Here is a 24,507-nt window from a genome sequence, read left to right on the forward strand (position 1 = left end):
AGCCTTGGACACTCTTTCAATAACGGCTGTAGATACACAATCATCAGATAGTTAAATGGAGAGTGTTTCCCTTTGTGTCGGTCGCCGCGTCGGATAGCTGCTGTTGCGTCTGTTTGTGTGTCTGCCGGAGTGCGTCGGACGGGCTGCAGAAAAAAGTGGGACACGCCGTCGTACGATTTCTGTTGTCCACCGCGCTTGGCTGCGATTCTGTTCTCAGTGTTTGGCGTAAGTGGGCGGGGTCGTAATGTAGGTCTTGAGGAAAAAGAAATCGCCATGACTGAGCGAATTTGACTTCTGTGAAGAAGTACTGCCAAGTGTGAAGGGCTTTGTGCAGAGCTGTCGCCACTCACCGCCTTATCCTAACTGCTCTTGCAGTAAGTGTACAGCTACTTCGGCATATGATCTACATGTGTACAATGCGTGGTTCGAGTGTTTGCCTCCATCTGTTTCGCTCCTCTCATCGTTGTCGCAATGCGAACTAGGAGCGGGAATTTCACGTAAGCGTCAATCTTGCAGTGTGAGTTATGTGCGTATTATGGGAGCCTCACACAACAAAGAGAAATTTTGATACAAGCGCTGCCCTTAATATTTCCAGCATAACGGAGAATATTGTTGGTCAGACGAACGGAGTTCCTTGCTATTCTGGGATTTATTGAAAACGATCTTCAGCAATTAGAAAGTGGCATCTCCGTTGCCTTATTGTGATCAAAAAAGAAAAAAAATTCTAGGCTCTTGTACTCATGATCCACGTGACCAGATGAGCTGCGTATGATATTAGCGCAGAAAGTGCGGCATTCACGGGCCTTAACCTTGTTGAAGTCTGTCTTGACACTGAGCATACACAATTTCTCGCACATTACTGCTTCACTGCGCGGAACCAAATCGGTGCCATGAGTTGACAACCTCAAACGGGGTTGGTATATAGTCATGAATAGACGCGACATTCCTTCCAGTCACGGTATCAGTTGAGCATGTCGATGCCACTTCTAGTTGAAGGTCACGCCTGCCTGGAAAGACGTGCATCATCAGCCTCCTCATTCTCAACTGACACTTTTGAGCCAGTGAAGGCGCAGCATTCTTCGCGTCGGCGTTTAGGTCTACCTGCTCTCTATCTGTGCATCTCCGTAGGGTAACCTGTCAGAAAGGGCGTGTCGGCTTCGTGGGTTCATCCGAGCGCTCCGAATGAAGTTTTTTTATCTGCGGACGGACCTATCGGGTGTCATCTACGTCGCTAAGGCTGTAGTTTTTCGCAGCGCCGCAAAAGTCCGCGCACCAAGGTGGCTGCAGAGTCAGCGACCAAACCAGCATGCGCGTTGCGGTGTACTAACCCCTTTTATGTGCCAAGCTTATCTTGGCGAACCCCGGCTGGTTCCTCCTCGGTGTCGATTTATTTGCTGGCGTCGCTTTTTATGAAGTGGGCAATAGGCGGGGCATGTCGGCAAAATTGTTGCGTCGCTCCGCAGAGTCGCATCCGTCTGTCAGCAGAGCGAGTGATCGAACGCCCCAGAACGAGAGAGGCGAGAGAGCGCGTGGGGAGGAGAGCTGCTTTCGCAACTCTGCCGACGTTGCCAAAGTGATGCTGAGCCGAAGCGCGGCGCGCTACCCGCCTGCGTCTCGACGGGACCCGTGATTGCCGCAACCGCTTGCACACGCTGTGGGACGGAGTGTGCACAGCCACCGCAGGGCGACAGAACGAGAATCCGGGGCAAGGCGTGCGTATTAATACGCACGCCTTGCGTATTAATACAAGACGCGCTTTGAGACGAACTTTGCGCGCTCTAAGATGTGCTTTAACACAAGACGATCTCTAAGGCTCGTCGCAGCTGGGCCGAGCCTTGCCGAGCCTTAAAGTTCGCCAGGGGGAGAGACGGGGGAGGGTGATGCTCACGCAATCTTAAGGGGCCATGAAACACGAGTTTGGTTCGTTAAGAAGCCTGTTTTGTCTCGGTAACCAATTTTATCGCAAACTTCGAACAAATATTGGAGAAGGAAAACATGTGAAGCAGTGGCGACTCCCTAGCTACTTTCCGGCAACTTTTCTAATGACGTCACAAGATCTCGTTTGTGCGATTGGCGGCCGCCGATCTGAGCCATCGCTAGGGCACATGACTGGACGATTGTAGTCGGGCCTCTCGTTCCGTTTGGTCGCGTCACTTGAATGCGAACGTGCAGTGGACATACTGAAAAGTTTGTTTTTAGTTCCGGCCCGTATGACGTCACTCCTATCCATAACACGTCCCTGTAGCGCGAAATCTAAAAGTTTTTCAATACTCCTTGCGTTTTTTTTTTTTGGTTAAAGAAACTCTTTCTTGGTTGGAATGGAGACGACTGAAGTGCTAAAGTCGAGTTCTTTCAAATTAAACAAAGTTGTCTTTTGTCTTCATGGCCCTTTCAAAGATCCACCAGTGGATGTTCATTAATCTTGTGTAGCTGTTTTCTGGTACGGGGGGACCGCGCGCCGTGGCAAAATGCATTTTTGCCGTAAGGGAATGACTTTTGTTAAAGGAGCCATGAAGAGAAAATACAACTTTGTTTAATTTGAAAGAACTAGGATTCGGTATCTCACTCAGCTCCATTACAGCCACAAAATATGTTTTTTTAACAAAAAAAAAGAAGTATTTAAAAACTTTCAAATTTTGCGCCACAGCGACGTGTTACGAGCAAGAATGACGTCATATGGGCCAACAATAAAACAAATTTTCAGTGCGTTAACTACACGTTAGCTTTCAAGTGATGCGGTTAAATAGAACTAGAGGCCCCGTTACAGGCGTCCAGTCATGTGTCGTCGCGACAGGTCAGTTAGGCGGCCGCCAATCGCACAAACAAGGTTCCGTGACGTCATAGAAAAGTTGCGGGAAATTGGCTAGGGGGTCGCGACTGCTTCACACGTTTTCTTTAATATCTCCGTTATTTGTTCGAAGATTGCGATGATATTGGTATCATTGTTATCGGGACTAAGCAGTCTTTCTAATAAACCCAACTTGTATTTTGTCTTCGTGGCTCCTGTAAGCTGAACTCGAAAGGGCAAGGAAATTTGCTCGGCAGGAATTTCCGACTAACAGATATTTGAAAAATATGATCTTCAGGTGATCTAAGCTTCTGTTTGTAAGCAAACGAAGAACGCAATGCTACCCTAAAAAAATGTAAATGAACGCGTTTATGTGGCGTATACTGTGCCACCGCCGTTGCAGCAGCTGCAGCCGCAGTAAACTTTATTGTGGAGAGTAGACGACTGGTTTTCCGTACTGGGCGGGTGTCGTCCCTATAGTCCGGGACGCCATGGGCCCTGGCCGTCCGCCTCGCCCTGTCCGCCAGCCAGGGTGGTCCTCAGGGTTGGGGCTCGCCAACTGGACCTCCCACTGCTCCTCGCCTTGCGGTACTGTATATAAAACACCGCAATAGTATCATAATTGGCTATGAGGCGAGTGACCGTACATTGCCCATGACGGGACGTAGCTTCTCAAGAAACTGCCGAAGGAACTAGAAAAAAGTCATACCGTCAGACCACGAATTAATTTCGCCAGAGTTTAACTCCTTCTTTGATTCCCAGTTTTGTCAGCGTGACTAATCTTGGCCAACCGTGACAGGTCTACTTCGAAAATAGGCCGTGGCACCTGGTTCTCTGATAAAGGCGCAAAGGAAGAACGCCCTCGCGATTCTTTTTCGCTTCGCTGGTCGTGCTGATTGCGCACACCGGGACTTTGTGGCGGCGCAGCAAGTCCTCGGGATCTTGTAGGACCGGACGCTTATTATGCTGAACATGTCAGGACTGAGTATGCAAGATCGTATGGAAGCAATTCTAAGAGTAGAGAAAACTCGCGCAGTGAAATCTTAGGCCAGCCGCAGCAAGGAGGCGAATTTTGCTTGCAGCGTGCGTGCCGCTCCGGAATTCGCGCTCACCTTCGCGCCCAATGAGAGCCGCTGGTGCGCTTTGTGCAAGACGCATACCACTGTTCCGAGGAAGAGACAGAGGTCCGCGACTCGGGTTGCGGCCCCTGGCGGTGCAGACGCAAATGAGCCGCGCGTCTTGGCGCGAATTCGCTCTATTCATGAGGCGTGGCGACGAGGTCGACTTCCGACAGCGTGCGAACGAGGCTGTCAGTAATGGAGGCCGGCAATAAGACGCGCGGGGCTGCGCAAATACGCTGCGGCCAGTCGTGTGCCGGAGCCCGCGGACGTGACCCCGGGGGGAGCTGCGACGCCGCGCAAGGGGAGCCGCTGGAGCGGAAGCGCGAGGGCGGGCCCCGCCAAGTGCACATTAGCGGGGCGCCGCCGCCCCGCACCCGGCCATTACCTGCACCTGCCTCGGCGCGCGATCGATGGTCGCCCCAGGACGCCGCCGCCACCCCCCCTCCGAGGCCCGCCGCTGCTGGCCCACGGCTCTTGTCCTCGGCGGCGTTCGCCGCACGCGATTGATCGCGCGGTTGCCTCGCCTCTCTGGTCGCCCAGAAGGCCGCTCGGGCATCGCAGAGCACGCGCCGGCCGAGCCCTCCGGTCGGCTGCCGCGTGACCCGTGTCCGCGCCCGGCCAGGGGCGAGAACGGGGGCCGCGTTTATCGCGTGTCGCGGTCGACGCTGCAACCAGCGCCACACAGCCGAGAAAAATGAGCGTGATTGCCCTTTTCGGCCTGCGGTGCAGTGCTGTCTTCTGGCCCGTGGCCGCTCGGCCTTTCTCCTTTTCGAGGAAGTACCGTTCTGCATCCAACACGGCTCGCGGCAAATTACGCCAGCTATGGCACGTTGCTTACGCGGCTGTCCACAGGGCACGGGTTCTTCGTTCTCCGTCTTCCACCCCACAACAAATGCGAAAAAAGGTGTCTTGTAAAGATAGTATGCGTAGTGATAGTAGGCGGATTTCGTGTGAAATGGCACGAACCATTGCAAAAATATCACGCTACCGAGCAGGGTGTCCTAGCTAACATACCTGTTAATAGTGAGTTCAGAGATGGGTACTCACAAGGGCGACCCACCAAAAAGCAATGAGAGCGACGTCGCTGCCTGGAGAAAGGGGAGGCATGTCCTCTCTCGTCCTTCCCAAATTCCCGCCGAGAACGGGATCGTTTGCGGAGCTTGGACAAACCATCCACCGTCACCGCCACGCTGCATGCGACTTGGAAGGAGGAGGAGGAATGAACCTTGCGCGGAACGGGGGATGGTAATTAAAGCCGTTCACATCGCGCGGGGCACGTCCTCAGTCCAGGACGTCGTGGGCATGTGCAGCCAGCTGCGGCCGGGACATCAGCTGAAGCTGGTCCTCCAGGGGGGCGCTGGCGAGCTGGCCCTCCTACGGCTCTTGGCAAAGGGTTAGGAGAGGAGACAAATCTGGGGTGGGAGGGCCCTCCCATACCTAATGGTGTAGGGTGCAGGGAGATGGGCAGAATTTGCCTGTTGGGGAGCACAGGGAAGTGTAAGTCGAATGGAGTCGAGTTCCGTGGGGAAAGGTCTTTGTCTGGATATTTTTAAACACTGTTTCCTGTTTCTTGTCTAGCATGAGATGAGCGAGGGGCAATGTTCGCTTTTGAAGTCGACGGTGATCCAGGATGTCGTGGTATCGAGATGGCATGGAGAAATCATGTTGTGTGTGGTCATCCGAGTCAGCAGCTCCCAAGGATGCCCGGAGTATGAGCATGCGTGCAGAAGCAGGAGCTGTCTTATTCCTTGAAAAGGATGCACGACACGGAGTCCACACAACGTGAATGCCGGGAATGATGGGTCGTTGACCAGTAAGGATCTTGAGGGCAACGGCAGTGATGCGGCCCATTTGGTAGAAGCGACATGCTAATTGGGAATCAGTCAGAATAGTGATGTAGCCGAGGTCGGCCAGGGGAATGCCGGCCTCCCCGGCAGCGTGGATGGTTGCTCTCTTGAGGGTGAGCGAAGAGAGAAGGCTGCCGTATGAGTCGACCACTGTCAGTGCATGTGCCGTGCTGGTAGGGTAGGGTTAAGAATCGGTGTATCGTGCGTCTGAGCGGGAGTCGTCTTTGGATCGTTGGTAGGAGACACGAGCTTGTCGTCGGATTTGACTATGAGTTCGATGTGTATGATGAGGGATGGGTGATACAGCGACCTTGCTACGGGTGTTGGGAGGAATACGTTGTAAGGTGAACAGAGGAGGGTGCGCCGAGTCGCCCAGTCGCCGTAAAACGAAACGGCCGGTAGCAGCTGGAGAAGTCTTCCAAATTGGCTGGATTTGTGCGCATCGATAAGTTCTTCGAGGGTATTGTGTATACCAAGCTGGAGGAAGCGTTGGCTCGGTGTTTGGAGGGGGACCGAGGGCAATCTTGAATGTTTTGCGAATTAATGCACTTAATTTGCTGTGGTTTGGCTGTTTTCATGGCGAAGACGATTGATTAGCAGTGCTTGTACAAGACGGGTAGTATCTTGCTCATTCAGGCCGTGGGGTTGGTGGGTGACGCGGCGGATGAGGCCTACAAGTTGCAAAATTGTTGGCTGTAGTTGTGTGGTGGTAGCGTGGCCCGCGCCATCTTGCTGAATTTTTAGGCTGAGGTACCGAGGGGTGTTGACCTGAGGAACGGGGGTGTCGTTCGTTTTGGCAGTAGGGTCTGATGTGGGAGATGGGGGTCGTCCACGAGTGTGGGCTAGGAGGTTGAAGATTTTTCGGGAGCGCAAATGTGGTTTCTATTGCTTGTTGAAGCTATAAAGTCTTGCTGTCCCACTGAACCCACGGCAATCCACGTGGTTAAATCGTCGGCGTAGAGAGCATGATGCAGATGAGGTATGGTGTCGTGGAGGGATGGTAGGCCCGGAAGGGCAGTATTGAACAGTAATGGGGATGTGACGGACCCATGTGGTGTGCCTTTTGCGGGGGCCCAGTGCCGATTTTGGCCGCACGGTGAGTGAGAAATTGCTTCACATAGTTGTAGGTGTTTAGGCCACAGTTGGTGTTCTGGAGGCTTGTCAAATTGTCAAAATGGCTTATGGGACAGGTGCCCTTTACGTCTATGGCGGGAATGACACGAGGAGTTGTGGAACTGAGGTGATCCAGTACTTCCTCCTTGATCTGGAGGAGGACGTCCCGGGCCGAGTGATGAGCACGAAAGCCGAACATTGCGTGAGGGAAAAAGGCCGCATCTTTCAAGTCGGGTATGGATCAAGTGCTCGTAGAGCTTGCCTAAACAAGACGTCATGAATATTGGTCATAGATTGACGATTGATATTGGTTTGTTGGTTTCGGAATCAGGGTGTGTCGCCATTGCGCAAATACGGTGCGACTTGGCAAAAAAAAAAAAAAAAAGCTGAAACTTCCTGTTCGGGAACTGTCATATAGTGCGGACCATTCATAGTTGATTCGTCTTCGTGGCGCTGTATTTTCAGTATGTTGTTTCCTACTGCGCCGTGTACGACTCGAGATGCACCAGAAGAAAGTGCAATTAAATATTTTCTATGCACAGCACGTGGTGATATGTTATTCTACCCACGCGTGAACGAGGCGTGCGTTTTTGACCACGTGACCACATCCGTCGCGGCGGTGCTTGTTAGAGCGAAAGCTACATTGTACGAACCCAGAAAACAGCTTGTTCCGTCAACCTGACATTCGAGCTCAGCCGAGGTCAAAACAGCGCCTCGCGGGCTTTCGCGGAGTGAAAGCGTCAGATTGCTCGTTCGTTCTGAGCGGAAATTTGCGGAGAGGGGGATGGGGAGAGAGCAAGGATGCGTGCATGAGGAAATGATACGCTCTGCGTATTCTGTGGGTTGGACCACAGAATAGTGTTCGGCTTTATTCTGGGGACCAGACCATAGAGTTTCTTACAGTATACACTAGAGAGGAATCTGGCGCTAGCGTCTATGCGGCTCACATCAAGGTCGTCTGTGTCGTCATGGGCCGCCATTATACATCGCGCTCGCCTTAGTTTCATCATTGGCTTGGATTGAAACGTTTTAGTGACCGCAAATTTAAACAAAGTGCCACAAAAACGCGAAAAATAGTGTGCAATAATGTAAGTGTAAAATAACAACAGGCTGTTTTAAAACTAAGGAAAAAGGAAGTAAAGCGTTTTTTTGCCGGAACGGTTGTGCCTGCTATTCCGCAGGCCAAGGTTGTAGTTACGAACAATGTTAATATTTGGGGGTAACTCATTAGAGACTGTGATTTTAATAATTTTACCATTATTTCAATAATAATAAGTTGTTTGAAGAGTTTTGAAAGTTTTTTGTGCGTGCCTATGAAAACGTTGCCTTCGTGGTGAACCAGTGCACCGACCGCCAGCTAGTTTAATAAGAAAAATTTACACCATCTTCCCGCGAGGGGAACCATGGGGTAGATGCAACGCATCGGGGGTTGCCGTTGCGTTTCCGTTATGTTAGCGATGTCAGCGTGTGGATTGCTGTTGTGTATCCTATTTACGCAGCATGTTCACCCCCGATGCGTCGCATCTACCTCATGGTTCCCCTCGCGGGAAGATGGTGTAAATTTTTAACGGAGCGCAAGCTGCGCGCTAACGCACAGCTGGCACGGCGACGGGAGCGAGCGCAGCCGAGCGCAAGCTGCGCGCTGACCGCGCTCACGCACAGATGCCGCTGCGGTGAGAGCAGCGGAGCGCGCAGCTGCCGTGGCGAGGAAAATGGGGGAGGGATGCGGACTACGCCGCGACAACGACGCAGGACAAGGCGAGTTAAAGAGATGCGTTGCATCTAAAAAGAAAACGTGGCGTTAAACAGTCGGGGACGATGACAAGATAGGACGCATACAAGCGCCCGTATCTGTCGTATCTTGTCTTCGTCGCAGTACGTTTTGTTCCTTCTTTTCGTCGGCTACAAATTTCGCGGCGGCATATTACCCGCTCAGTCATACGTCCTTCGACTGCGGCACGAGCAACGTCAGGTGCGATCACGCATTGCCGGCTGTTTCACCGAACACGGCTACCACAGAAACGGGAGGATTTCGGCTTCCTTGTAGCTCGTAAACGTGTTAATGCATAGTGAAGAAAGCAAATCCCCAAAACCGCTTAAGAATCCAATTGTCATGCCAAGTTCAAGCCAAAAAGGGGGTCTTCCCATGAACCCCCACGACGACATGGCTTACGAGGCGCAGTTTCCTCTCTAGTATATACTTACTAAGAAACTCTATGGACCAGACCACAGGGTGATTCCGCTTTGAGCATCTGCGAATAGGGCCCCGCTCGTCGGCTCTCGTGGCGCAGGGGTAGTCTCGGGTTTTGGCGCTACGCGCTTAAGGTCGAGCCCCAGCAGTTTTGTGTAACATACTGAATAAATTTGAGGCGCTCAACAACGGGGACCAGAAGAAACACGTAGACACAGGCAAGGCGCCACTTCCAATTGAACTTAATTAGTGAAAAACCCTGGGTTAAATACACTGTTCTGACGCCATGAAAACGTCACACCAACAACGTGTGCCAACCTACACGTGTCCATCTAAGAACTCGAGTTTTTTTAGTGATAATGCGACCGACGGTGTACTGATGCACTTGTTTCTCGCCTTGTGAATGAAGTACTCCTCCACAATCTCCCTTTCTTGCCTATCTCTGACCCATTTTAAAAACGTGGCCTGTTTGAAGAGCGGAGTGCAGTTTGTACCCTGCAAAGTGCACCTTTTGCAGTGCTCAGCCATGTGGCCCCCAGCGTTGTTCTTTACTGCCCAACAGTGCTCGCGCGCTCTGTCGTTGAAACATCTACCTGTTTGGCCAATATAACATCTGTTACAACTCATGGGAATCTCGTAGACAACTCCCATGGTGCATTCTGTGTATAATTCGCCGTGCTTCTTGGAGCACGATTGCCGCTTCCTTTGCGTCGTCATAGGGCAAACCTTCGCCAATTTGCAGGGCGCGCTAAACGCCACATTGACGTACCCCCGAGCAACAGATCCTGTGCCAATGCGGGATAACGTGAACTTTCTTTTTTTTTCTGTTTTCTTTTGCATGTCACCTTCCTTCGGTTTTCGTTTAAATTTTTACAGAGGTGTTTCGCAAACGCCATAAACAACTGCAGAAGAGAATCCCGCATTGCTCAACCGGGCAATCTGTTCCTTAAATGCGCCTTGTACCTTGTGCGCGCACGACTTGTTTAAGGCTGCCTTAATGCATGTCATGGCCACACCCCCTTTGATTAATTTTGAGTGAGCACTATCAAATGGAATCAGCTGCTTGTTAGCGCGCGGCTTGTGTACTGCCAACACACGTGCGTGTTCTGAAAAGTCAGGCTCAAATCTAGGAACCGCAGGCAGTTATTGCTTGGCAGCTCCCACGTAAACTTAAACGATTTTGAATAGCTGACAAATGTTTCAATGATTCCATTTACTACATTATTCAAGCTGGTTCCGGCCACTTGATTAACCATAACAAGATAGTCATCTACGTATCTAAGTATGGTGAGGTGATGCGGATCTGCCAGTTTCGTCTTTACGCTCTTATCAAAGGCACTCAAATAAATATCAGAAAGAATGGGGGCTAGCGACGAACCAATACAAATTCCATGCCGTTTAACATAAAACCTGTCTTCAAATTCGACAACAGTACTCTGAAGGTAAAAATGAACAAGTTCTAAAAAACTGTCACTGCTAACACCGGTTTTTCGGTTAAATTTGAGTTCACCGAAATCATCGATTGTGTCTCTCAAGGCACTGAACAACCCATCATGGGGAACACTGTAGTATAACATCCATAGAGATGGCATGCACTCCATTCCAGCGATCACCTTCTAGTAGTTGTACGACTTCATCTGAACTCCGTACCAGAAAAGGATCTTGTAGTGGCAAGAGGCGAAGATGCCGCTGTAGGTATAGCCCAACATGAGCCTGCCACGTAGCCTTCTCAGAAACTATAGCACATGTTTCGTAAAAAGGGTAGTTTGGTGTATGTCATGTCGGTCCACAGAATAAAGCTGGAGATTGCCCCTGTAGTCTGGTCCACAGAACAATGTTGCACATTATCCTGCGGTCTGGTCCACAGAATAGGCACTGCCAAAATGATACAGGCATGCGCTGGGTGCGTCCAAAGCCCAAGGCGCGGCGCAGGTAGGTTCCCCACTAAAGCCTTTAGGTGCAGTCAATATCACTGCGCGTTCGAGCCTGCAGCGCTGACTGCGCCGGGCAGCGTCTGTGTTTTGTCTTGCGGGACAATGATGTGCGCGCTCTCGGCGCACAAAGTGAGCTCTCGCTTGAAAAACTTGGTCTAACCACGTTTAACCACGGCTAAGTGTTTTTTAGCCTGCAACAATGAATTCAGTGGTGGTGGTAAAACTTTATTTCCAAAAAGGGTCCTGAAGGACACCCGAGGTGTCAAGGTGTAGAGGGCATCTCCCATGTCGGGACGGGGACCCCGAGACTGTAAGCCGCTACGCGGGCCCTCCGGACAGCCCAGAGTTGATCTTGAAGTTCGCTGCTCCTGAGAGCACTGTCCCACTTGACCTTATCCTCCAGATAGGAGGCTTGCGTGATAATTTGTAATTAATAAAACGGTGCGAGTGTACTTGTGTGTTGCCGTAAATGTACCTAAGGCTACCTCCGCAATAAGCGATGTTGACATGTGTGAACCGCCCGCGTGTCACCAGGGGTAGTCGTTCGAACAGTTTTGGCTGTGTATACTTTGTCTCAGGCTCGCCGTTATGGAAGGCACATAGATGGTGGCAGGGGTTTCGCGCAGCATGAAAAAAGCGCGTATGGAAATTCCGGCAGAACATGAATTAATAAGCGCCCTGCAACTACCTCGCTGTTCTGGCCACCATCTCGTTGGCTATGGGTGTAGAACATTGCAGTGCGCGTGCGTCGAGGCATGTACGCGCGGCTGACACGTGGTTTCCCCTGTGGCGCAGGCATGAGGCGTCCCGGGAGGCCAGCCGGACGATGCCCGCCATGAGCCCCGAGGCGGCCAGTCGCCACCCGCTTCCTCTTCTGCTTAGCGAGGAATGCGATTAAGACCGGTGAGTAGGCGCCACTCGCGCGATGCCGGCCGCTCGGACCGGCCACGACTCCGCCTGCCCGACACGGCGCTCTTGCGTTGCCCGAGGGGTGGCGTCCACGCAGACCAACGACATTTTTGTGAAGCTGGTGCTGGTGTTGTGAACTTTAACCGAGGTGCCAGACACCGGGCTGGCTCTTCGCTTATTTTTCCTGACTGCAGACTCTTATATGGGCATGCAGGAGCGCAGACCTTTCTATAAACCGAGGTGACCGCGTGGAGATACCTTCGTGCGGCAAAATGTCGCGCTTTGCTGGCTACTGGGAACTTGGTTGGTTTATTTATTAAAGCGTACCTTGAGTAGGATTACAGATTTTGTGAGAACGTTACTTTGTCGTGGCACTGTTTGACGTATAAGCAAAAAAAAAAAAAAAACAACGACCGGAGCTCTGGGAAGAAACGGTTTTGGCGAACTTAGTATGTTATGATATTTTGCTGCTGGTTTGCGTGAATTTTCAATTTTTCGCTGCATACCCAAATGTCTCCTTTCGGGCTGGAAGCCAATAAAGGCGTGTATGATATTATGAGCATTGGGAATGGACAGATATGCTATTTACCGAGAAGGTTAGACGATCCATAAATAGACGAAAACAAGAACCAAGCTGATAAATGGACTAGCACAAGGTGTTATACTTGGTCCAACACTCTTACCAAGGTCTTCCAAATATTGCAGAAAGTATACTTCACCAATGGTTATCTAGAGATGCACTGACCACGTCGCTTTTGAACTCTAGTGGACAAGGCCCCAGATTCACACGTCAGACGTCGTAGGAGCAGCTTGGGATTGGCCGGCGCTCTGGCCATCATCTGGATTTTCGTGGGGAACCAACCGAGCATAAACACCGGCTGAAGCTCAAACTTCCCTTATGATATTTTAAGCACGAACGACAGTGTCAGTTGGCCCAGATGTATGAACAGCGGTAACAAATGCAGCGCTTTTTTTTTTTTCGCAATGAGCCAGATCCAGAAACCGAAACTAAGTGGAATAAAACTGCACTGAAAAGAAAAACTCGGCAAGTTTCTCCTAAAAAAGGGGTGGCAAGAAAATAGTTGAGATAACGCTCTGAAAACGTGTACGCAGTATTGAAAATGAGCCAGATCCTGCGGTTTCACGGATCAAAGTGAGCCAAATCCATTGGCCCAATGGGAATTTGCTTTTGGCTTGGCTGTTATGCTGTTATGACTGTTTCCAGAACACACACACACACACACACACACACACACACATATATATATATATATATATATATATATATATATATATATATATATATATATATATATATATATATATATATATATATATATATATATATATATATATCGGCGAAATAGAGATCGGTGAAATATTTCCCCAGACGTCAATGACGAAGTGAAGGAAAGAAAAAGTGAACGAAATGAAACAGAGATTTCAAACAATGATTTCAATTCGTCTCACCCGTCCCTACTAAATAACACTGGTCATATTTATTTTTTTCTCCCATATTTACCATTTTAGTACTTAACTAAATAGCTGCCACTTACAAGCACTAACAAATCCCCCCCCCCCCTCCTTCTGAGAGTACGAACCCCTTCATCGAGGTGAAGAAGACGATATGAGCAGCCTTCTTGTGAAGCGTTTAGGAAATTCAATGCAAAGCAATGAAAAGCTTGCTTACTTCATGAGTGCCTTCAGGCGTTTCCAAGGAAAGTATCCTGGGGGAAAATTCGAAAATATCTGCTAATGGTGCCAAGAGGACCCACCTGCTCTCCTGGTATAGTTCTTCGGTTCTCGAAGCCCTGCTGCATATTTTTAATGTCTTATCCACCAAAACTCAATCGCACCATGCTTGAAAGTCAATTTAAATAAAGTTTCCTAAGAATGCCCCCTCAACTTGAGTGTTTGAATTCAATATGAGCCAAATCGAATCTTATCAAACCAATATTGCTCAAACTCACGGCATATTTTTTAATTACTTGTGGCCATAAACTTTCCCTAGCTGACATATAATATATATCATATAATAGCTTTGACGACATTGCATTTAGGTCCGGTAACAAAGTGTTTCTCAAATTCGCGTCAGGTGGATCTGGCTCATTTCGAAAAGAAACGCCTCAAATGCACTAAAGCTTTGAGTTAGTTCGTGACGATCCGCGGGGAGTGGGTCTTCTCTTTCGGTGGCAAAAACTAAAAACGAAGTATTTAACTTCTGCTGGCATGCGATCGCATTTCGAATTTGAGACTGAAGCGGGAGTGTGACAAAAGCTAGCCGCAATGAGGACAAGTTCCGTTGGCAATGCTACAACAAGATAAGAAGCGCCGTACGCTTGCTGTAGCACTGCTGGGAAAACGATCTTGTTTTTAAGGCGTACACACAGTTAGGACATACTGTTCACGTGCGGCTTTATCTGCTGCGCACTAAGCAATGAAGGGAGAAGCTTGGGAGAGTGGGTAGAATATTGAAGAACACCGGGGCTGCCTTTGTGTAAGCCTGGTTACGAGGCGTGAAAAGAAACTATGTCAGCCTATCGTTTCTAGCTTATCGAAGTTCCAACCTAGTGAAGTGCAGGAAACGTGGAAGTGGAATTTTCGAGCCCCTTAGATGGCCAGATTGAGAGGCACTAACGAGGCTTATCCCCTTGGGCCGTGGGTTCACACGAGCTGCGCGAAAGCGCCAAAGATTCCCTTCGTTGGGACATCTGCCGGGAGTCTCCCATCCCACCCCCCTCTACTTTGCTCAAGGAAGCCGCGGGGGATGATTTTTCCCGAAAACCATCCAGAAGATATGCCCAATCTGACAGGTCTTTTTACCGTCCAGAGAAAACACTCGTGCAAAGAATAATATTGGCAAATAGCCGCCCATTGCTCAACTGGTCTGTCGGTCCACTTCGTTTTGGAGCGGAGACGAGATCAGCGCAAACAGCTGGCGCTGTAAAACAAGGAGCTGCGGTCGGTGCCAAACTTAGCTGGAACAAGCCAAAAGCTGTGTGGGGTCAAATTCCCCTCAAGACGTAGGCTCCATCAGGCAGCGACACACTACCATGCGGGGAAATGGGGTTGAGGCCCAAGGCAAGTCATAACGTTCGCATAAATAAAATCACTGGGGGGATTAGCCTGGAGTGTAATCCAAGAGGTGAAGCCAAAACATGAGGAACGGGATGACTGCGTCACAATGTAAGCGTTCACTGTCCATCCCGCCCGTGGTTCCGAACCTTCACGTTAGTGAAGTCATCTGCGGTTAGTGAAGACCAGGAGGTCACGGTAATGGCAATAGCGGTGGGTCAGAACTTACGTACGTATGCATGCTGAATTTTACTGTCTTCAAGGCAGGCCTACACAACATTCTCAGATACCCTCCCTCCTAAGAACATCTATACTGGTGCAGGAAGCTTGTGCAGGAACATACCTCCTCAAAGGGGAGCTCCGGCGATTTTCTGGTGTTCGCACTTTTTGGGGGAAAAAAAAAAGTGAAGCGTGCCCTTTATTGTTCTCTTGTTCTTCGCGCGACATTGCTTTCGAACTCATGAGAGGACATGACAAAGAATACCGAATTGCATGAAATAATGATTTGCTAAACAGCGAGGAGCACGGCACAAGCTCCACAAACGGGGGGTAGAAATAAAGCGTAAGAATAACACGCGCGGCAAATGTCCGTTTAGGGGCGCCATTTTGTTTCTTCGATAGACTAACCGAACGCTCACTTAAACACGCGTCACCGGTATTACAAATGCACAACGGCTCCAACACCTCGCGGCATGTCTGTTCCTGCGCAGCACGCAGGTTTTGCTAAGAAGTTGGATGCGCAGGCAATGGCGGCAGTGATCGGCTAAATGACCCCAGCAGCATGCGCCTGTAGCGCTGCTCACGTAGCCTATCATTAATCCACTCTTCCGTTTGCCCAATGTAGCAATTTCCGCACGAGAGTGGCAGCTTATAGGCCAAACCACAGCTCTCAGGTTCCTCTTAGAAAGACCGCTGGCTTTCTTCTAAATAACGACGTTGCCTGGCTTGTTTTCTGGGGGCTGTTTTCATGCCCAGTGCTGCGTGTGATGTCAGAGATTTAGAAGCGGTGTCGAAGAATAGCATGTTAATGAAAGACACTGAGGCTTAGGTCGAGGACAAAAAAAAACCTTGGCTTTGTGCGATAAGTTGGACTTCTCGAGAACCCGCAAAAATAAAGAACAAGCGCCCAGCGCTCTCTTTTCCGCGAAGACACATAAAGAGGATGCCCCGTTTCGAGCAATCGTCGCAGAAAGCTGCTCCTGGCAAGGTGCGTCACTGAATTTTTGCAGTGATAGAATACCCACTTTTGGCCCGGGATTCGAGGCACACAACTGAACTCTATCTAGGTTAAGATGCACATTTTGAGTCCTGCATTTCTCGCGTTTTCAATAGATGTTGAAGGTCAATTTTATTCGTTATCGCACTCAAAGCTCCTGTTTGCTGTCATCCATGATGTAGTTGAGAAGTCAGTAGCAGCTGTCCCGTTAAAATAGGGCGTGACTGGGGCATTGTCAACTTTTTATGCAATTTTCCGTTTTTTCTTTCGTTTACGAATGGAAATTCCATTGTACAGCGTTTATCAGATAGAAAGAGTTCGTGCACATGCTCCCTCCCCTTTTGAGCTCCTTGTTCTTTCCCCGTCGGGAAGAGCTTATGTGGCGAAGGTCTCAAAAATATATTTACTACGTACTGGTGTTAAAATCAGTAAATGGTCCTGAGCAAGACCATGTGTAAAAAGCGTCCTTCCAATCGTGTTCGAATGGGCTGAGATACCTTACGAGTTACCGAAGGGATGATTGCTGTTCCTGAATCTGTCTTTCAACTTCCACATGTGTGCTGGATTCTCAGAAAAGGCTATTTCAAACTACCAGTCGGGCCTCGCAAATACGGCGAAAAGAGAGATACGCTGTGGTCTATAAAAGTCCTGTTAGCACGGTCTCGTCAGGTATGGTTTCACGGAGGGGTAGTTGCGGGGGTGGTAGAAAGCCTTACGCATTGGGTCAGGTCTCAGAAAAGCCCTAGAATACGAGGCCTGTGGTCATACTTTACATATAAAACCTTTCACTCCGCCTTTACTTGGTAGTCGTGTTCTCCGTCGGAGACAAGCTTGAGCGTACGTGCCGTGCTATGAACTGCCCCCGTATGAGCAATAGCTGTGAAAAAACACGTCCTTTGTTACACGCTTAATTGGTGTCGTCCACAAGTGTGCTGCTCGCATGCTGGGCCTCGCATTTGCCTGTAAGGCACACTTGTTTGCGTTGATTGGTCCTTATGGAGCGTTGTGGCGAAACCGATCTACGGAGCTCACCGTCTGTGAGCCTTGAAGAAGACAGAAATGGCGTATCTGAACAAAACGTGGCCGCGCGTGGGATACTGAATTTGCTTATGGGATTTTTTTTTCCCACCCTGAGTTTGTGGCGCTTGCGCGGTGCTCTTTGATTGGCAGCACGAAATTATTTCATGTCTTCCGTTGATGTTTGCTTTTTCTACCCCGTCCTCTCATACACTGAAAATTATGTCTTACGAGGGTAACTATCAACTAGGTCATATAGATGCCCTGAAAATACTTTTGCTGGCCATACAAAGTAGATATCTTCCTGTCTTCGCGCAAACTAATTTTAAAGATGTACCATGCCGTTGCACCATGGTTTGTTTCACTGTAACGTCATGAAGTGCTGTCACATATGCACAGGCTCCTGTTCGTTCAGTATCGTAAGTGTATTAGTTTAACATGGATGGGGGATATATAGTTGCTGCAATGCTATATATATGACGTTCGATTCGGCGACGGGTGTATGCTATCATACACTCGGCGCTGAGCTTCGCGCCGTGCAGGGGTGTAAACGCTGTGCGCGGTGCGAGCTGTGTTCCGAGCAAGAGGAGCTTGGTTGATCCATAATTCTTAGAAAACTTTAAATTGCGTAGAAAAAAAGTCCTCACGGGTAAATAGGTGACCCCCAGTGAAAGTTAAAAAAGACGGTCAGTTGCGTCTTTGTTATATGTTGGTCAACGCGCTGAACGCCCAACCTTTGCTCAACGCGCCGATACGAGCGCTCGCAACGCCACGCTCTCTCTCTCTCTCTCTCTCTCTCTCTCTCTCTCTCTCTCTCTCTCTCTCTCTCTCTCTCTCTCTCTCTCTCTCTCTCTCTCTCTCTCTCTCTCTCTCTCTCTCTCTCTCTCTCACACACACACACACACACACACACACACACACACACACACACACACACACACACATCGGCGCTCGCCTCACTCAGCCTAAGGCAACGTGTGACACGGATTTTTTGCGGCTTGAGCCTTCTATGCTTACCCATGAAAATCAGCTTGTGTTCAGCCCTTGCTCAGGGTGCATGGCATAATCGGCACACACAAAATGAAAGTGAACGGCTCTTCATCTTTTCAAGGCAGCACAGATGACACGAGTACCAGATCAGTAATTCGCATCTTGACACGAGCAGCAAAAAGAGTTGTCTTTGCACACGCTTCCGGGATGGATGCTGGTGGTGCGGTCGTCCTGGGCTTCACGGCCGCCGCAGGACCACCCTTGCTTCTGCGCTCGGTCCTTTTCTTACTTCGTCCTCTTATTCTTCTTGCGACCTCCCGCTGCCAGCAGGCCGACCAGCCGCGTGGCGGCGCGGAGTTGCTCTTGCAGTTGCTGCAGCTGCTTCTGGCGTTGCTCTTCTTCCCCGTCATCGGAGTCACTGGACGAAGTCCCACCGGAGGGGGACTCCGAGGTCCAGCTGCTGGGCGAGCCAGCGTCTCCTTCTTCTTCTTCTCCTGCCTGTGGCGACGGCTTCCGTTTCTTTCGCTGGGGCTCGTGAGGCATCTTGGCGTACAGCAGCTCAAATATGCCCTGCAGCTCGGTGGCCATGGCAACCAACTGGTGTCCAGGAGGGTGGTACTTGTAGCAGTTCGTGAAAATCAAGCGCATGTCTCTCGCGAACTCCTCGTGGCCGTCGTACTGCCAGTTGTCCATCCTCTGCTTCACCGTCCCCATGTCCATGGGGTGCTTGATAACCTTGTAATAGTCGCGCAGACCGGGCAGCTTCGCATCCACTGGTTCGAGGAAGGGCCATGCGTGCTCGTTGTCCAGCAGCTCCGCGAGGATGAAATTGCAGTATTTGAGTTGCCCGTCGAGCCTCCCCTTTTGTTCGGAGTTGCGCTGCTGGGTGTGCTGCAAGCGCTTGCTCGATATCCGGGTGAGCAGTCGGTGGCTCTCACTGCGCGTCGAGATTTCCGAGCGCCTGGTCTCCGCAGCCCAGCCTGCCGCGACGCGGAAAAGGCGGAGTGGCTCCAGTGGCGGCGGGGTCGCCGAGTCTTCCTTCCTTTTCGCAGCACCTTTCTCCTTGGTGGCCGGCGGCTTCGGGAGGGCCATTTGCGGGAGTGACGGACCGGCGTTGGAGCCGATGGGCGCGATGGCTGCCGACGTGCGCAGCAAAGGATGCCACCCAGTGATGATGACGCCGCCGCTCTAGATGCCAGCGCCCCTGCTAAGCATTCTCGCTTCACTGCGGCGTTCGGGATTCGCCAGTCAGAGATGCGGGAGCATTCGCGCTCCTAACGGCATTTTCTGGCCGCGGACTCTCGCCTGGGGCCTGTAGGTTTTTTTGCCGGGCTCACCGCGTTTATAATCAATTCCGGTGCACGAATAAGTTTCTCAGGTGGTCTAAATTATTGCCAGCCCATCACTGGGCGCCCCCTTAAAAAAAAGGCCGTGGTGGCCTTAATAAATCCGGGGACGTCCACTTGTCGGCCCTCATGACCTAGGTGGAGCTCCAGTGCGTGAAAATCCAGTTTGGATGTAAAAAAGACTGTTTTTACTGTGATTGGTGTATAACTTGGTGAGCCTTAACATTCCCTTCGAAGGGTGCTTGCATTTTCAGAGGCGCTAATGATCATGATTATAAGTTGAGTTTTATATTTATCATCGCCATCCTCGTCTTTTCTTTTGTCCTCCGTGTCCAGGGTCTTCTTACTGAAACCGCAGTTTCGCCTGTTTTCCGCCAGCGGCGGCGTGTGGGATTATCCCGTTGCCTCTGGTCAAATACGTCAAAGGTTTGGCCAAGAAATCGTCCCAAAAAGTTCTGGGAAAGGAAGGAGTACTTTTAATGGAGCTTTTCTCCACGAAATGTTGCAGATGACATCTACGTTTAAGTCGTAAGATGTACGACCCGATAGCGTAATTTCGTCATTGAGGGAGTGTTTTGGTATGGAACGCAGCTGCTGCATTCGGCATCGACGCTCTCCAAGAACTAAAGTGGAGCTGATGATGCGAGACTGGCCGCAACGGTTTTTAAACGCCGCTGCACGTAAGATACGGAGGCCAATCACGCCTTTGCCGTCTTCTCGGTTAAAGCCTTTCGTGACCACATCGTTAGCGACAATGTTAGTGTTTCAGAGCATTTTTTTTTTAGTATCGTGGTTTCGGTACTGAGGAGGAGGAATGGTTTGCTAAGTGAACTTGCAGCGACAACCGGTGCGCGAAAAATTCTTAAAAGAATTTCCAAATTTGTGTAATTATAGGCTATTTGCTGGGCGTAATTTCTTATTAGGAAACAGTTAACTGGTTTCTGCTCAGAATGTAGGCCTTTCATTGGTTTTCAGGAGCCGAGCGTTAGTTTTTTCGGCTCCCCGGAGCCGAGTGCCATCCACCCGAATCAGGAGCGAGGGCCTGCGATTACTGCGAATCGAAAAATCTTCCGAAGTAGGAATGGTCAGATAATATATTCTTCGGTCGTATCGGGCCGGCTGGCAGTCTACTGGTGTGTTTCTGCACACAGCAGTGGCGTAGCCAGAGATATTGTTGGGGGGGTGCTATACACCACCGGGAAAAAAAAACCTAAAAGGAAAGGTAGCTTGCGCGCAAACGTCATTTCATTTTCACTTTGTTTTTACGTATTAATATAGCGATGAGGAGTGCGAACAGCGTGGGCGAACCAAAGGCCGAAATTGGTACAGATGGGAAAATGCGCCGCTCAGAAAATTTGGGGGGTTGTTCTGACATCAAACCCCTTCCCCCCCCCCCCTGCTACGCCCTTGGCACACAGAGTACAAATGAACCGCTTACCCTCCGCAGTCGGGTGAACGGCGCTACGCTGCTCTGGCACGAGTCAGTTTTCGGGGCGGTGGGTCTTACTCGAGGGGAAGTTTGTAGAGACAAAGACGTAGCTCGAATTCTCGCTGGCCCCACCTGAGGGCACTGCAGAAGACAGCGGTTGCCGTATTGTAGCGGATTCTTACAAACACGCGAATAACGCGAATGGTATCCGTGACTCGCTTTGTTGCCGGTGTGCATGTGACTGATTAATTCTGGTGTGTAAATAATGCGCCGAAGCTGCCCCTGGACTATGAGGCGCATCGTAGTGGAGGACTCTGGATTAATTTTGACCACTTGGGGATCGTGTGCTGAAACCTCGGCACACAGCCGTTTTCGCTTTTCGCCTCCATGAGCAAAGCAGCCACCGCGGCCGGGATCGATCCCGCAATAACATCGGGCTCAGCAGCACAACGCCTTAGCCACTGAGTCAAGGGCCGCCGTAAATTGCGCCACACGGAATTCTGCTGGGCTCGCCAAAGTTCTGCAACCTTCCGCCGCTTGGGCAGTTATAGGTTTACGTTTGATGGCGTGTTTCGTTTTTCTTACGGCTAAAAGAAAATATTCATTTTACGGTATAGGTATCCTTCAGCTCTATGACTCCAGTCATAATTCACGTTGTCAAAAAACCGCTGACGTTTTCGTTTAACAGCCTTCAAGGCTTGTTGACTCAATGTGCTACGTCTTAAAGGCGAAACACATATGCGGAGAACGATACGTTTACGCACGCGTTTTCCCTCTCCAAAACCGGTTCTGCAGCCTTCATGCGTATTCCGTGCCGCTGGCGGACCGGTTTCCGGAGAGAGAGACTTCGGAAACGCATCGTTCTCCGCATATGTGTTTCGTTCTTTAGCTGTAGAGCATATGACGCTGCGTGAAGCTGCGCGATGGAAGGCTAAAGGTATTAGCAGTGAAACTGGTTGAACTGAAAATTTTGGTGGCTGATACACCATGCATCACATTTGGTATCTTACGCTATTTGCATACCCAGAACGGTTCTGAGCAATTCGTCGGCAGTCCCAAACTGCTCTCACAATGGAAATTCTATGGGCAAAATATAAGTAAGAAGCTGCCCTGGAGCAGCTTTGAGCAGTCCAAAACGACAAATAGGAGAGATCCTTCGAAAGCCACCGTGACGTCATCAGTGTGTGTAGTTGGCGCCGCAGCCGTGATCGGCGCAGGGTGTTTTCTCTCCGTTTGCCCATTACAGATACACTGACGCTCTAGACTTCCGCTGAAAAGTCAAATAACGAATTACATGGGTTGAATTAAGACCAACGCGTCCAAAAAAGTATTCGAGAAGTTCTCTTCGCTGACTGTTTAATTACGCAAGTGTATAGGCGTGTAACGAGTGCTCTAAGCGGTCGTGATGAACTATGATACCAGTTACCCTTTTTTCATTGCGATAATATTCCCTTTGTCATAACTTAAAACAGTCCTAGAGATACAAGTTCGCTCCTGTTTCCCGGAGAAAGCGGTGGGACCCGTAGAGCCATCGTCGGAGATTGGGGGGGGGGGGTCTCCCAGGATGGAGGCCTTTTCCCCGCGAAGGCGTCGTGATCTCGCTGCATTAAGGGAAGGACACGGCCATAATTAGTTATTTGTGTCAGCATTCTTCTGTACGGCAGGAGCCGTACAGAAGAAACCTCACTGCCGGCATAATGATTTTTGCCAACTGAAATTCAGAAGAGCGCAAAAAGACGGGACAAGAAACGACAACACACAGCGCTGAATTTCAGTTAGTATGCACCAGCTAGCCCAAACCACCGTTCTAACGCGATTTTTGCTAAGTTTGAGGCTGACCAAAGTGCGTGCGGCAGCCTGTCTGTTGATCCCCTGTACGGTAGGGGGACGAGAGTGAACAATGGGCCGCCTAGGTGAGAGGCCCCCGCATCGAATGTCCCCGACGGTGGGGCGACCGGAAGCGCGGGACTCCGGTGGCAAAGGAGCCGCCTCCGCGCAGCGCCAGAAGGCCCGTTCTCTTTCACGAGCGAGCCCCCGAACATTCATCGAGCTTCATTCCTGTCGCCCAGGAGCATTCGGAATTGAGAGGGTCATAAACCGACGACGCTTAACGAACATCAGCGCGCAGAGTAGTGGAAACTTTTGGGAGAAAGCGACGCTACGTTGAGCAACTCCCGTCATTATGGCTTCTTACAACTGTGTATGCCCGTTTCTGAACGGTATTGCGGCAACGTCTCGTCTTTCGCGAAATGCATGCGGGAAACCAAGACGACGCAAACCGCGCGGTGAGTACTGGTTTTGTTTGACGGCTACCAATCGTAACCGCTCTAAGGAGATGCCATTAACGCCATAGTTACTCGGTTTCGTAGATTGGGGCCCGTGGTCTGCCGCTGGTTTGTCGCCTTTCAGTACACTGTGGCGGAAATTCTGGCCTCGCTACCTCTTAGTTAGCTTGCCTTTTGTTAGCCTAAGTTTGTCAGGAGCAGCAACGAGACCTCTTACGACACCACCATGCGAGGGGGATCAAATCGACGACGTCGTTTGGTTAGGAGTCTTGCTTGCCGGCATGGCGTGTGTTGTGCACGGTACCACCGGACGCGCCGTACACGAACTGAGTACAGATTCGGCGGCGTCACTGCCCGTAACCCTGCCTTACATTCGTTCACTGTTTTAGCGCCGTTTACAGCTCTTGGCTACTCGCATGGGCCGCGCTGGTAGCAGCCAGGGTGATTCAGTCAGTACTTGTATGCACGGACGGGGACTGTGGACACAAATGTTAAAAAAAAAAAAAACTGCTTGTGGCATTTGAGACATTCTCGAAATTACATTTGGAAGCATCGCGTAGCCGTCGCCCAACTAATTTTTTGCAGTATACTTACCAGCATGTTTAAATTTGAGACCAGTTGCGTAGGCACCCGCCGCGGTGGCTCAGTGGTTAAGGCGTTGCGCTGCTGAGCACGAGGTCGCGGGTTCGATTCCCGGCCGCGGCGGCCGCTTTTCTGATGGAGGCGAAAAGCAAAAACGCCCGTGTGTACGAGATTTCGGCGCACGATAAAGATCCCCAGGTGGTCAAAATTAATCCGGAGCCCTCCACTACGGCGCGCCTCATCGCCTGCATTGCGTCGACGCGTTAAACCCCACAATCAATCAATCAGTTGCGCAGGCAAGGAAAATTTTTGAGGTTGGGTTGAACTCGCGGAAATATTCGCTGGCTTCTAAGCGAAAAACACGAGATATTGTCGCGTGGGTACGGGGCACTACAGACAATCCCTTTTCGGGTCATGCACCTCACGTTGGGACTATCATCAATGTCGTGCAGTTCCTCTGTTGGGACTCAGTACGTGCCATGTACGTGCTCAGTACGTGCCAGTACGTGCCCAGTTGGGACTCAGTACGTGGTAGGCAGCTTTAGAGCTTCAAGACGACATCGTTAAAACTCGAGACCCTAGCTGCGCTCGCGGAGTGTTTTTATCTGTAGCAGCCATATTCGAGAGCAGACTTGCAGACTTGGGTCTTGCCTCTCCAATCCGC

The 24,507-nt window shown here is 50.4% G+C and overlaps 1 protein-coding gene across 3 annotated transcripts in view; it reads left to right on the plus strand.

Annotated features, from left to right (window-relative positions):
- The window catches only part of LOC144155201 (LIM domain-binding protein 2-like), a 293,633-nt gene that overhangs the window by 78,722 nt on the left and 190,404 nt on the right, over positions 1-24,507 (plus strand). For all 3 annotated transcript variants that reach the window (XM_077686511.1, XM_077686509.1, XM_077686510.1), the window contains exon 2: positions 11,790-11,897. In XM_077686511.1, coding sequence (XP_077542637.1) covers positions 11,883-11,897 — 15 coding nt within the window. In that variant the 5' untranslated portion in view covers positions 11,790-11,882. The remainder of the gene's footprint in view (positions 1-11,789; positions 11,898-24,507) is intronic.

The sequence above is a fragment of the Haemaphysalis longicornis genome, unplaced genomic scaffold (assembly GCF_048455015.1).
Source record: "Haemaphysalis longicornis isolate Haplotype H1 unplaced genomic scaffold, Haemaphysalis longicornis Haplotype H1 scaffold_1, whole genome shotgun sequence".
In the NCBI taxonomy this organism is placed as follows: domain Eukaryota; kingdom Metazoa; phylum Arthropoda; class Arachnida; order Ixodida; family Ixodidae; genus Haemaphysalis; species Haemaphysalis longicornis.